Source organism: Amphiprion ocellaris, chromosome 22, assembly GCF_022539595.1.
Source record: "Amphiprion ocellaris isolate individual 3 ecotype Okinawa chromosome 22, ASM2253959v1, whole genome shotgun sequence".
Taxonomy (NCBI): Eukaryota; Metazoa; Chordata; class Actinopteri; family Pomacentridae; genus Amphiprion; species Amphiprion ocellaris.
Window position 1 is genome coordinate 3561523 of NC_072787.1, and position 15761 is coordinate 3577283.

General features: G+C 38.0%; 1 protein-coding gene across 1 annotated transcript in view; it reads left to right on the forward strand.

Annotated features, from left to right (window-relative positions):
- reck (reversion-inducing-cysteine-rich protein with kazal motifs) overlaps window positions 1-15761 on the forward strand; it is an 81644-nt gene that overhangs the window by 9241 nt on the left and 56642 nt on the right. Inside the window, exons 2-3 of the mRNA XM_023271774.3 lie at window positions 9519-9577; window positions 14822-14896. Of these exons, the coding sequence (XP_023127542.2) occupies window positions 9519-9577; window positions 14822-14896 (134 nt within the window). The remainder of the gene's footprint in view (window positions 1-9518; window positions 9578-14821; window positions 14897-15761) is intronic.

Below are 15761 nucleotides of genomic sequence, written 5' to 3' on the forward strand. Positions count from 1 at the left end.
TTAATCGATTGATTGATTGCGCTGCTGATTATCTGTTAAGAAAATGATTCAAAATTTGCTAACCCTTAAATAAATATAAGTAGAATTTTTCACCTTAATCTCATTTTCACTTTTGCTTTCACTCGCTGCTTTTACCTTGGTATTTGCTTGCATTTTCAGACAGTGTTTCCTTAAGTTTAGGCACTAAAACTACTTGGTTAGGTTGAATAAAGGATCATGATTTAGGTTGTAGAACACTTGAGGACTCCTGGTCATCTGGTACCTGGGCCATCTGTGCTGCCCTGTTGGTAAACCAGCGTCTAGCAGCTTAAGACTTTCTAGAAGTAGCCTTACTTTTCATAGTGTTTTTGTTACTTCACAGTGATATTTATGAGTACATTACATCAGTTAGTGAAAACCCAGTTTGTACTGTACAGGACCACGCATATGTAACATACGTGACAGTTAGTGTTCTAGTGTGCATTACAAGTGCTGCCAAAATGTAAATAACGTACATTCAGTACAGTGTGTGAATGCCTCCTCTGTCTGTGGCACAGATGTAGAGCTGAAGCTGCTGCTCGACTAATGTGCTTCTCATGCTATGGCTCCTGTGTAGGCACAGTGTGAGATGACTTTATAACAATGGACGCAGACATGATGTTCACTGTGGAAGATTGGTCTGTTCTAAATCCTCTTGTGAGGTTATTATAAATCAATTGCTGCTTGGAAGACACACAAAAAAAAAATCATGTATAATAACATGAAATAAATAGGCAAAACCACAGTGATGCTTTTAGCTGAGCAACTGTTCAAATGCATTAGTTTGACTGTAGTTAGGGATACATTAAATTAGGTATTGGAACCAGACATTAAAGCTGGATATCCACAGCTCTTTAAAGCCATGAAGTGTTACTTTATATCTGTGGTTGAGAATTAGAAAACATTGAGTTCTTTCCATTTTTGCTGACGTTGGAGACTTACCCTAGGCTCTGCTGAGCGAACATTATTTCTTATTTGATTTAATATGCAATAATGCATTAAAAAATTTCCAATTGCTGTGCTTAATCCATAGAAAATTTGAATGCATTAATTAAACAAAATTATTTTTTACGAAAAATACTTGCTTTACTACTTCCTGAAACTTGCAGATGTCCTTTATGAGCATCAAGCTAAGCGTTATGCCAAGTCTCTTCTTCCACACAAACAAACACACCACAGGAAACTGAGTGGCAGGAAACCCCGAGTAATGTTACATTTAAAGAGTAGGGGGTGCACTGAAATTCCTCTCCTTATTGTTCCAGCAGCTGGCTCCCGGTCGAGTGTGGCTGGTTCCAGATTGTTTGTTTTGAAATAGGGCTTTTTTCTGGCTATTTAAAATAAAGCGGTGCCTCTGATAGTGGACACTACAGAATATAGTTTTGTCAAGATGCACGAACAGGACCAAGTACCAGCCACTTTAATTTTCTCTATTTTTTGATGCTCGGGGTGTGGAGAAGATCATTTGTCTGCATTATGATCGTTATTTTTAATTATACTACCCAAAGAACTTTTCCTCATATGAAAACAGTTATTTAATGCCTCCAGTGTCTCTGGTAGAGGTTTGATGAGTCTAAGAAAATGACTCTTGACATGCCTTGAGTAACTTTAAGCCTTCATCACTGTGGCTTTTATACAACATGTGCTGCTGTAGAGTTGACATTTTAAGACAAATTACTTTGTTTTTGCACCTTGGATGAGTGTTTCTGGTGAACCTGTTGAGGTGAGTGAGTTTGCATACATAAATATATGTAAACAATTAATTAACACACACTGCTTCATTCAAAAATACATTAGTTTGAGTTCTTTTGTTCAGACATAAGGTGAACAGATAGATGTTGATTACCTTCTTGACAGCTTCGGCGAAAGCTCTCGCCTTCATCTGAAGCGTCTATCAAGAAGATAATCAGCATCTATCTATTCACCTTATGTCTGAACAAAAGAACTCAAAACTAATGTATTAACAAGGAGACATGATGCACGTTTTTGATCTATTCAATATGATCATGCAATATTTCAGTGTAATACTAAAGTACCCCTTTCACTATCCCTTTCACCTTTCGGCTTTAAAGGCACTCCCAAATACCAACCAGCCAGTACATGTTGCTGTATTTTACGTATTAACCAATTTAAAGATCTTGAGAGTCGCGTCTTGCTGGCCAGAGGATTCTCTTGTTTCATTATGTGCCATTGGTTGTATCATCAGTAGGTGACTGATGAGTGATCAATAATGAATAAGATATTGTTTGGTGAAATTATGCAGCTCTGGAAGAGAAGGAAGAAGCAGTATCTTTTTGTCTTCAGATGCACTCAGTGGGAATCACAAGTCTGGGAACAGCAATTAATGCTGTGAATGTTTTTCGGAATGTTAATGATGAGCCTTTCAGTATTCAGTTTACCAAATCCATTAGATTGTGGTTGACTGTAAATGTTTGCCGTAAATCAGAAGCATTGTCAAGCAGCTTTTTTTTTTTCCAAAATAGTGATGTTGTGGCCAAGTTCGAGTTCTACACAGCCTCTTCTGGATTCACCAGTAAACTGGTTGTTATCTTACAGTGTTTGATAAAGAAATATTTAAAATTTGAAAATTTATGGTATTGTGCACACATTGAAAAATGAGGCAGTTGGGAGCGTAGCCAGGGTGCTTTTTCTGTTTGATGACGAACCAGTCTAACATATGGGGTATTTTCCTATTTGAGAGTGGAGAGAGATATTATTATGCTGTCCTTTAAAACTCTACCCTCACACTTAAATAGTCCCTGCTTACATTCAGAGTTGGTCTGGTCTTGCTAAAAACTGCACTATATTTCACAATACAAGAAATTTGGCAGTTGCTATCAATACCACTGAATATCCACAATCCTTGATACCAAAAATATAAACCAGTCAAATGAATGCATTTCAAAATAAAATATTTTCTTTGAATAAACCTGATGCAGACACAATGTGCTAACACATGTCAACAATGACTGACTGAACATTAATGATTGTAGCCTGCTAACGTTATGAGCAGCATCCAGATCAAGATATGTCTTTTAGGAGCGTTGATACAATTTCAGAACAGATCAGAACAACAGTTGCAGTTCACAAAAAATTGCACCATTATTTTATGAACAAGTAACGACCAGTAACAATGAAGTAACAACTAGTCTCTCACCTTGAATTATTTGTACAGATCTGGATGTGTGTCTTTCAGAGGCCTGTGTTTCCTCAGTTCATTCCCAGTTCTGTTACTTTTTGGGGATTTTAGCTGTTAGTTGTCCAGCAAAACATATCTCCATACACAGTATTGGGTGTGTTATTTTTTCACCAGTAGCATTTTTCACCTACAGCACTGATAGTACCATTATGGTTCTTTTGAAACGCTTTCATTAACATAGAAAAAGATGCATTTGCAATTAATGCATTTCCAGCATGGCTGGCTTTGACTTGAAGTGAACCTGAAGACTTGAATCGGTTCTCATGATATCCCTAGTCTACACAGAATGTACTGCTGCTTGTACAGGGTTCATATGCTCCAGCTTAATACCTCCTTCTTACTCTTATATTTCTTCTGTTTCCTTGTGAAAATTCTATTCTCAGTTCTCTGTTCCTTAACATATTCAAATAGCTTTATTTTACCTGACCAAGATGATGAGCTTACTGTCATAACTTGGAATGGATATTTTTGACATTTGTGGTTATGAGTGACTAGTGGTTATGAACAAAAAAATTTCAGGAGATTGATCCAGCCCTGGCATGTGAACATTTGTTAACATTAAACGTCTGAACACATACCATCGTTCTTTCACCTTTATCAATCAAAAGGTCAGAAGTAAGTTTGTGAGGCTAATGCAAGCTTAAGCAGCTATTGTGCTTTTAACAGAAGCATTAAGGCTTTTCAGAATTCAGATGATAATGCTAATACTACAAATGGACAACTATGTAGCTAAATATAATTAGCATTTAAGGTGTTATTTATTGAGTAATTGAGTGATTGTTTGACTGTTCTTGGAAATTTCCTGGTAGTTAACAGTGAGCCATAAAGTTACCCTGACACTGAGATAATCTGTTCATGAGATATGAAATCTGAACCTAACCTCAATGTCTGTAGAAGCTGCACAACATTGTGTGAATTTTTCAAGGGCAGAATCTTTTCCACTTCCAATTCAGTGGTTTTTTTCCCACTCCACAGAATCCACAGCAGTGTTTTCCATCACAGACAGAATTTCTCTCAGCCCACACTGGATTAATACTCCTGCATCTAGTCTGGCTTATAGATGGCCACCAGCTGGACACATTTACCATTTTACTCCACATTTACACCACATCCATGTCACAGTCGGCTCCACTGAGAACTCAGGGTTAATGTGGAATTCTCATGCACAGTTCATGTTATCGCCAGTATGTCCCTTTTATTTACTATTTTGCTGTCGTCTGTCTCTGAATTGGTATATGGGTCTGGATATGATAGCTGAGTGTTTCCACCTTGAAAGTACAGTGTACTGATGACAGTCTAAAAAGCATCTTCTAGGATTTTGTATGTAACAGACCTAAGGAAACACTCCTTTAAACTTGCATGGTGGGACTCTGTGTCATTATTCTTTTTCACAATTGGTGTCTAGTTTGACTGGCTGAACTACTCTAGTATTAAAACCTACCTTTGTGTAGTGTAGACTAGCTTTACAATGTTGGAGCAGAGTTGGAGGTGAGCTGGTATGCTCAAAGTGCCACAGTGTAAAGTTACATCTAAACCATTTTAAGGCATGACGGGATAATTTTCTTGGAAACAAAATTCTAATTATGTAATTCTGATACACAGAGAAAACTGTTTTTATGGGTTTGATCAATGGCTGAAGGAGGACTTTAATTTACAGCATTCCTTCCCAGATTTTCAATGTACAAACTGAAGTTGGATAGAAATACACTTGCAAATAGGAAAATTGATTTTACAGTTGGTGCTCCAATTTGTGACTGATGCAAGATAAGTTTGACATGAGGTTTGTTGGGTGTATGAGGTGTATGTATGTATCATATCAGGACTATACTGCATATCATCCCGTCTGAACATGGGAATAATTAATGGTAGAAGTTAATGGATGAAACGTATTTTCAGAAAAAGAGTTTCTCTGCTTTTACACTAATCTCAGAAGTAAAATCCTGTTCGCACCCCAGCTGTACATCCAGACATTCTTTGTTAATCATAGTATACAAGGAGCAGTAAACTGTAATGCGTTTGACTGACTGAAGAGGTTTTGCCACACTGTCCTTCATTCCAGCCACTCTGAATGCAACAGTGTAGCACAGAGGGGAGTTCTTGTTGCTGTGCTGAGTATACTGAGCCACAATGGGGCCAGTGCTCATTAGCAGCCAGCCATACCAGGGGCCTCATACTGTACATGACTGAATGGCCTCCATCATCCCTCCCCCTCCCTCCAACTGTTATGTCATCTGCCATTGTTTAGAAAAGTTGTGTGAGAGTGAGAGTGAGCGAGTGAGAGTACACTACAATGTCACAGTTGGGCAGAAGAATATAATTATGTAGCTTTAAAAATATTTTAAAGAAATTTGACAATTGACAAAACAGCAATTTGGAGAGAGAAATATCTGACAAGCAGAGAACTGGTGAGAGAATAGATATAGAGAGATTTTTAAAATTTATTTTCAATATGACCACATTACAATTTAGGCCACAAAGCAGTTTTCTGTGCTCCTCCTAATTATTAATTATTAATGTTTTGTTATTACACAGACAATGTGTTTGTGTAATGCTGACTACATTACACAAACACACACACTCAGTCGAAGCCAATTCTTTTTCAGAGCATCAAAGATGAGTGTAGCAGACCCAGTGATGGAATCCAGAAACTCCAGTGTCAGGCAGCTGAAGACGCACTATTGGAGGCCACACACACACACACGCACACACACACACACACACACACACACACACACACACTTGATTGCAGTCATACTGATAAGTGGGTGTTGTGGTTTTCATCAGCTTGTGTCAGGCCTGTGAGGTCTCATAATGCCTGCCAGCAGTGGCTGGTCTGGCAGAGTGGAACAAAGAGGGACTGGCAGAAAAAGCTCCAAGTAAGGACAGGGTGAGGAAGAGTTTTCAGCTCTACCCATTACTTTCTGTGGCTGTTAAGCAATTTAAACATGTCATTGCAATTTATTGTGTGACTTTGTGTGGTTAATTGTGATGAATCGCATTATTTCTTTTTCGATCTGTTAAACTTTTACTCCAGTGGAAGATTTATGAGGTCAGTATGGTCAGGTCAAAAAATGCGTTATACAAATTAAATTGTGTTTTTTTTTTTTTTAATTTGCTGTGTTCTATCTTTGTTTTCAATGTGCCATTGCTTTGCTCCATCCAGCAAGATGTCTTTTATCTGTTTTCATGGGAGTAAAAGTGAATGCAGTTTCCACTGTTAGCAATATAGTACGTAACCCTGAGGAAGCTATGTTTCCTGAGTTATGTCTAGTGGTGCTATGAGCTCCATTTCATACAACTGATATATCAGAGAGATCATCTTTCTCTTAGACAACTATGGTGACCTATTGCTTTAAATAAGTGTAAAGAATGTAACTTGTATCACTTGTAGTTCTACTGAGTCTCATGTAGGCAGCTAAGAATTACAGTGAGGCAAATAAGTATTTGATCCTTTGCATATTTCATGACGTTAGCTGCATACAAAAAATGAGCCTAGAATTTTAATAGAGGTTTAATTTTACTGGAAGAGACAGAACATCAAAAAAATCCAGACAAAAGCTTCATACAACAATCAGTTCTAGATTAATTCCCAGTTGATGAAGGGAAATAAGTATTTAATCCCCTTCCTACCAGCAAGAATTCAGGCTCCCACAGATTATTTATGTGGATAAGAGGCATGCATATTAGCCCATTCTGCTTCAGAAACTGATAATCTGAACTAGTTATGTGTACATGTAAGAAAGAAACCTGTCCGAAGAGTCACACTTTGCATGTCCTACTTTACTGACATGGGACAAGACCAAAGAGCTATCCATGTATGTCAGAGACGAGATTGTGGAGCTTCACAGTGCTACAAGACTATCAACAAAAAACTTTGTGAGAAGGTGACAACTGTTGGTGCAATCTTTCACAAATGGAAGAAAGAAAAAAACAATCAGTTACCCTCGTTAAACTTACAATTAAAAATTTTAGACTGGTAGTTTTTTTGTATGTGACCAAAATCATGAAATGTGCACAGGATAAAGTATGTATTTCCCTCACTGTACCTACACCCCTGTTAGCAGGTAGTTGTATGATTCTTTATCAAGCCACAACTTGATGGTTGACTTTTTTACAGCTGTTCAGTCCATATGAACAGTAATGACTACAGTGCTATGTCCTTAAATGGTGATGTAAATACATAGTTTTGAAAAAATTACAATCAAGCCTCATTTTGAACAGAACTGAAAAAAAGGATTTTGGGTAATTTAATACTTCCCCATTTATACTGTAGATATATGAATGACAGTACCTTTACTGTCACTTTACTTCAGTCAGTCGGGGAAGCTTTACCGTTCTGAGATCAAGTAAAATGCGTAATCTGTCATGTTTGTGAAAACGGTTCCTGGTGCTGACTATTTTTCACATCAGTGTTGGGCGGTTTACTGCATATGTGATAAAGTAGTATGAAGGTTCTAGTGTCTCTGGAAGGAACTGTGTGAAATTTGATAAACGTCCTAGAGTGTCGGTTGAATCAAAAGACTACAAGTTTGAAAATTGTAAAAAACTGCTGATACAGAGTTAGAAGATGCACCAGACCTCTGTACCCTTCCAATTATGTTTGCTGAAGCTTAAAGGATTCAGAATGCATTACTTGCCAGTAGCACAGCTGAACTGAATTTCAGACCATCTTTCCGTTCCTTACTGGAGGAGTCCAGCTCCTGTCGCTGCATTCACTGTTATGAAGTCCACACACAACGAGGTGGGTGCAGTTTGTTGACAGCAAACTGAGCCAAGCTGCTTACTGGAAGTCTGGGCAGGGCTGTGGTTTGGAGCTCTGCTGCCAGCCAACACCCCCGTTCTATTTGGGCTTCTCACTCCTCTTAAACTGTCAGACATGTCAATGTGATGTTGAAATGATTTGGGTGATATAAATTTTGTGTATCTACACAAGATGGTTCCATCTTTGCCACAGCACCATGCATCGTCTCACTGTTAAACACTGTACCTGTAAACCCTGACCCAGTGTTCAGAGGATGGCTGTTAGTCTCCCTGATTTCATCTCTGGGGAGGAAGAATCTGGTACATACACTTTAAGGTAACTCTGACTTTTGGGACCCTGCATGTGGAACAGTAATATTTATTATATTATGTTAGATTTTTTTATACTTTGTTGATACCAAGTAACCTCGTACATTTAAGAAATAAATGTTTTAATAGCCACACTATTAAAAAGTAGTGTGGCGTGTTGAAATAGTTAAGTGTTTTTCCCTGATTTAAAGTAATGGTAAACCATTATATGTTTAAGACAGCAGCCATTATACACAAACACAGTTGGAATTGAGCTTCTGTTAACATACATTCTATATTGAAAACTCTATGTCAGTGAAGATATTGACAGATAATATTCCCTAGGTCAGTATCATTCCAAGGTTGGGTCACACTAGCGAAGAGTTTCTGAAGAGTTCAAATTAGGTAAACTTTGCATGGCAATAAAATATAAGTTATTTAAAGTCAGATAGATGAGCTTTTGTCACTTTAAAGAAAAAATAGTGTTCTGTAGAATGATCAAAATGGTTAAAAGATGTGACGTGTTAATGACACTGACAGAAAATGCATTGCTATCGATACTTTTAACCAATGCACAAGTATGAATATTTTTTAATGCTTCACTTCACTGTGAAAGTGTTTTTCTTTTGTATGACTATGTAATTGCTGCATTATGACATCAGTTGTTTTTTGGCTCGTTGCTCAGCTCCAGTTAGGGCCACAGCTTCAGACAATGGTAGTGGCAGAGTCTGATGAGGTTAACTATAGAAATTTCCCAAGACCCAAGGCTTCCAAAATATGGAAAAATTATCCCAGAACAAAAAGCTGGTTTGTAAAGTGAGCAGAATTTCTGTGGCCTATAACTGCAGCACAGCACAATGTATAAGCACCTGAAGAAAAGCGCACAGGTAATCTTTAATACAGAGACAAATCCAATCTGTTTCCTCTCTCCTGCTCTCTGTGCTTACTGAGAGTGTATTTTAATACAAATTCCCATGCGCCCAAAGCTGTTCTCAGACAAGGGAAGGTGTGTGAAGTAGTGACTGAAACATGACCCATTAAACTACATGTTTACCAGCAGCTACTTCAGAGCTACTGCTCTGCACCACTAAAATAATCATTTTATTTTTTAGAATGGTTGAGAGATTATTTGACCGAAAAAAAAAAAGTACATTCCATTCGTATGGCATCGTCTTCTGGACAAACATTTGACATTAACTAATGGCTCTGTTCTAATAGTAACATCACTGCTAACTTGGTATATCTGTGTCTGCAGATCCCTCCTGTTGCCACCATGCTGCCGAGTTCTCGCCTTGCAAAGAAGCTTGTGACCAGGTATGTACACACACACACGCACACACACACACACACACACACACACACACACACACACATGCTCAAGTGCTCACAAACAAGCCCACTCCTCAGCCCATTATAGTCAGCCCATTAGCAGAGGTTTTTGAAGGGGAGTTGTGTAAAAAAATTTTGTCTGTTGGTTCTTTGAAGTGCAGAATAAAAGTTTTGTCACACCCCTTTTCAGTTGGGAGCAGGTGACACACTCTCTCTCTCTTTCTTTCCCTCTGTATCTGTCTGAAGCCCTCATGTCCTGCTTCATGGCCAAAGGGACATAAAGGAAATGTGAAAGAGGCTGTTCTTTTGAAGAAGCAAACAGGATGACAGTTCAAACCTTATTCCTGGGGGGTATTCACCATTTTGTTTGACAGCTAAAGATAAAAACAGAACAGAAAAAGATGAAAAAGTGAAAGATGAACATGAACACTAGCAATGGAATATTGGGAGGAACATCTTAAAAGAAAAACAAATGAAATGAAGTGATAAAAGACAAGAAAGCTGGAAAGGAAGGATAATAGCGTTTTAGAAGTATAATGGCTTTAAAAGAACCTTTGGAGGGTGTGATTAAAGTTTTGTGTGTGTGGGCGGTTGCATTTGTTGGTGTTGGGGTGTAGGGGCTGGATGTCAGGCATACGTAATCACCAAGACCATTTTAGCTCTAATGGAAGCTGCCATGTGCTTGGTTACACCCAGAAAATTAGCAGTTCTGGTAGTTATATAAAGAAAATAAAGGTTGAAAGAACGGCAAAGCTGATATGGATTAAGAAGCCTTTGAAATTGTACAAGCAGTGGACCAACAGAATTTGAGACAGTCAAGCTTTTGATTTGTTTCTAGATTAATTTGCTTAAATAGTTCTGGAGCTTTAGCCCTGCTGTGGAAAATGCAGTGCAATGGAAAAGCCTTTAAACCTGGGGAAGTTCCTAGACATTGGCTCCTAGGAAAGCAAAGTTCCTTGAAGTTTTGATGAAAGCTTCTTAAATTTCATTATTTCTATCTCTACATGTAGGTTAGATCTGGTATATTCCTTCAAATCTACAAAGACTTGTATTTTTCTTTGCTATATGTATTTCATTGTTTTTTCCCCCCATTGGCCTACAAGATTGTGTTATAGTGATGTCACTATATTCCTAAATGTTTGCCAATGTTTAAGTTGTTGAGTAAAATGTTTTAACAAATAAAAATGATTGTAGGAACTTTATTATAGAGAAAATGTATTTAAAATGTTTTTGATAGCCAAGAAGTCTATAGTATTTCATTCCATCTGAACTAGACAGAGATTGAATTCTGTAGATTAACATATCTTCATACTTCATAATCTGTAATTGGCTGTTTTGACTTTACTTGGAATGAAAACCTGCCAGCTGTCAGACTCTGATGGCACACAACTGGAAACTGCTACTGCACTGAACCATTTTTCTTGGTTGTGGAGTGTTTAATGAGCCTGCCTCTATCTCTGTTGGCGATTGAACCCATCAGTCTGAAAGCCCACAGTTATTCACCTTTCATAAAGACTGAAAGTCTTATAAATGGCCACCTTGGCTCGTTGGTTTTCATATTTTTTTTGTTGTATCAGTGAGATTTTTCTTCATTTGGATTCTCTGCCAACAAATCGCTTTCACTTCATTTGATGTTGCGTTTCTGTCAGTTTAGCAGGGATGGAATTGGTAAAGGAATGGATGTCTTAAGTTGACAGCAAGCCTGTGTTACATTCTTCTGATTCAGTTAACTCCAACAACAACCACATTATGAACACCTGCTGCCTGACCTGAAAGAAATTAGTAAGCTGGGAATGATTATTGATGTTCAAACAGATGTAAATGCGACATATGCTAACATGAAACATTCTCAGTTGTCCTTTCTACCCAAGCAAAAGATATGGAGAAACGTATGTAAAGCAGTGGGGGGACTCTTGAATCAGAAAAAAATTGTAACTATCAGCATTAGAAATAGAGTAAACATGTAATGTTAACCAGAACAACCAGTGCAGTGTACGACAAAGAGGATATCAGGCACATGAGTGAGCATTATAAAAGAAAATAGAAAGCATGCAGTACTGAAATCTGTTGGAAGCAGCATTTACTGAATTTTATGAGCCTTTTCGGGGCAACAGAAACAACCTCATATCATTGTTGGGGCAAATATATTACCTGGCTGTTTTGCACATCCAGAAGGTGCAATGCAACCTCAGGATTCTTTTATGTTTCATTTACTTCCACATTATGAATGCAAGTTCAGTATACCCCCCTTCTTTTAGCTCAGCTCTTTGCCCTTCATTAATTCTTGAATGTCTGTGTTTATGGTTTAAATGTGTGCCCTGTGTTCTGCAGCTACTCTCTGTGTTTTTCTGCTCTTGTTGGTAAGTAGGTAATGTACAGTGGGTTGATCGTAATCTTTTCATTGAAAACAACAACCTGCTGCTATTGGAAACTAGGTTGATGAAAGTTGAAACAAAATATTAAAAACAAAACTATGAGCTAAAAGAGGCTAAAAAGTTCTTTGGTGCTGAGGGGAACTGCAGAATTGATAGTTCCCTATAGAAGCAGGCATGTGATCTAACACCACTGATTATAGTTACTTTAATATTTTTTAAATAAACTACGAACAGAGATGTTCGAAACTTCAATCTGCACACTTGCATTTTCAGACTTAATCATGACCTGCAGCAGGTAAAGTTTGGCTCTGTGGGTCAGAGAAACCCCCCATTACTCACCCTATGAGCACAGTTCTAAATTATTGTGTTGTGTCTGTACAGCAGGCAAATATTTCTATAAAATGGATAGAGGTGAGTTTCAGTGTTCCAGGAATATAAGAATGGCACATTTTAGACTTAGATAATATTAAATAGTTCAGCAATTCAAAAGTCAATTCACTTTGTAACCCCAGTTCCTGGTTGGGGTCCTGGGAGATGTAAACAGGAAGTATAACTTTTCTTCAACAAGAAACCTGTATGTTTTGGCATATATTATTTTAAAATTTTGGAAAACTGGCACCATTCAAAGTGGGCTGATTTAGCTATTAGTTGATTTTGTCTGTAGCATTGCCATCGATGTACAGACATATGGTTGATAAAATTGTTTCCTTTTTATGATTTGTATGTGAGTGATTTTTTCACAATGGATGTTAGATGATGATATCCACAGAGGGTGTAAGTTACACTGATGTTACTACAATATGTGTCACAGCCTCCAAATCAGCAGTTAAACTACAGTAAGAAAGTTTCTGTTTTTAGAAAAGCAGCAGCACCTATATTTTCACTTCACACTGGTTCTTTGCCTCATGTTACTTTCTCCATGATGTCCCTCAACTTTCCCATGCCTCACAGTTTGTTTATTGTATCACTCTTGATCTTATTTTCTTACAAAGGCAGACACACAAGAGTTTCTTTTTCATATTCCTTAGCAAAAAATGAAAAATGATGACACTGTGATGACAGACCATCAAGCATCTTTGATAGTCTTTGTCTATTTATTTTCACAGACTTTGTTTGAATCACAGTAATGCCTTATCGCTGTAGATGAAAAGAGATGATCCACAGAAACGAGTGTGTGTGAAGCTGTAAATCTCACTCCCTTGGTTTCATGACTTCACACTTCAGCCAGACACTGCTGGCAGTGGCTGCATTCTCCCAGGCTCTCACCGTGTATGTTCACACACCACTTGGCTGAGTGTGTTTGTGGATGCTCACCACAAACTTGGGGGTCTTGTTGATGTCTAAATGAGCATATCAAGAAAGTGCTGGGACTGAGTGTATTTTCCGTCCCTTTCCCATGGCCTGAATACATTTCTCTGTGTAGAAATCCAGTGACATGCAAGACCAAAGGTGCAACAAGTATCTTTTTATTGTCTCGTGGATCAAAAGGACATATTACATGCAGCAATCTTGATCATTACTAATGACTCAGCAATAGAGCCCTAGGAGTAAATCTTTCACTATAAATTCTTTAATATGTTCTTCGTCTTCGTCTCCTGAGATACAGGATTCATTGATAATTTACAGTTTTTTGTAAGAACACAGTCAAAGGTGTTGATCAGAACTGTGTTTCCTGACAACAATGGACGGTGGAAGTTTTCAAGTGCATTTTTGCAAATGCGTTTAGGTTTCATTACATATTTTTCAGATCAGAAATTAAGAGAGCAGACACATGCATGGCATGAAGATCTTTTAAAGCTGACAGGTAGGGGTTCTTAAGTTGATGCTGAATGCTCTTAAGGTCATCATGTTGGATATGAGAGAAATGAGTGGGTATAATAACGAAATGAAGTGGTTGGAGCATCTCTAAAATGGCAAGACTTTGAGGTGTTTCTCGTCAGCAGTGGTAAGCATCTACCTACATCTTGATGAAGGGCAAGCCACAAATCAGAGGATGTGTTGAAAGAAGCCTGATCCATAGAGGTTTCTGCTCACAGCTTCCAGGACTTAAAAGATCTGCTGCTGAGGCCTTGGTTCCTGATACCACAAAACACCTCCTTGTGGAGTGCAGGGCTCATTAGGTCAGAGCTTGATGGCTCATTAAAAATCATCATATTTAGCAGAGCCCATTTCCCCCTTTTCCAACACATTGAGTGTGGCAACAGGCTGTTCATTTAAAGCCAGTTGACATGTGCTATGTGCTTTGAAAGTGTACAGCAGACACCATAGCAGGTAAACACTGGTCTGCTATGCAAATGGTAGTGTTGCCCCTCATATCAAACACATAAAAACACGTGTGACTTGATGTTTCTTAAAGGAAGACTGTGCGCTTTTTGCTGAACATAACATTTAGTTACAGATTAGGCTGTCAATGGAAAGCATGTATAAATCCAAGCACCCCCAAGGTCGGGCAGCAATTTTCAATTGCAACACTTGCAATGATGAACTATGAGGATGACTATAACCATTTGTTTTCCTGGCACATGTGCACTTTAAAATTTGAGCTGCACACAGACATGCACTTTATTTGTGGTTAGATTTCATTCACAAGAATGACACCAAGGCTAATTATGATGGTTCTTATCCAAGTCACTTTGTCTATGGAACAAATTAGGACACTAACAATATAACCTCTGTTTTTACAGGAGAAAGTGAGATTAATTAACCTCACTGTCCATCTCTTATTATTTTTGATCCAATATCTGTGATGGTACATAGACTAGCCACTAAAAGTTTTCTCTACTATTCTGTTATTCACTCCCAAAGAATTGGATTTGGAATGTGACATAAATTCTGGATTTTTGTTTTTATACAGCTTGCAACTATAAAGAGTGAGTCACGTCTGAAGCATCTCCTCCAAAGGTTACCTGGTTACTGTCCAGAGTCTATGGTGAGTCAATTTCCCATATGGCAATGACACATGCTGTACATTCACAGACAACATCCCCTGAACATTGGACTTTCAGAGATTGAGATCTAACCTTGAGTACCCACTGAACTTGCCCATCAGTTAACTGGTGGCACAGTCCACAAGGAATCTTCATAAGGTATTCCCCCTGAGGGACTTTTGGGGGTATAAATGATCTTAATCTGGACCCTTGTTTCTTCATTGGAAACCCAGATTTAGGAACTCAAAAAGTTCTTGTTTCCTGGAAGAGTCCCCATGGTGGAAATACACCTGTCATTAGGAGAATGTAAATTCAGTAAATGATAAACTGTGCTCTTGGTTTTTGGCCTAAAGCCCTGAATTTGTTCTCTGATTACATAAAACTAAGGTAAGACACCTTAATTATTTTAAACTCTGTCTGGTATAGGCACATCTCATTCAAACATGTTTTCCTTTTCACCAACTATCAAAGCTGAGCAGTGCTCTGCATACCTGTGACAGAGGAACCAGTTTATTTGATTTATATTTATAGAAATGAAAACAACAACCTGCTGCTGTTGGAAACTAGGTTGATGAAAGTTGAAACAAAATATTAAAAACAAAACGATGAGCTAAAAGAGGCTAAAAAGTTCTTTGGTGCTGAGGGGTTCCAAATTCTGATTCTACATAGTCAAAAATGTATGATTTGACACAAGATCATTCAAACAGGACCAGTCTCTGCGATTTTATTGTGAAATGCAATATTTCTGTATATTCAATGGTGGCCATCTTGAAAAGTGGCCGCCATCGTGAATTTTTAGGTGGCTAATGGGTTTTATCAAAAGAGCAATCCCCAAGGACTATGCATATCAATTTTGGTGCTTGTTAA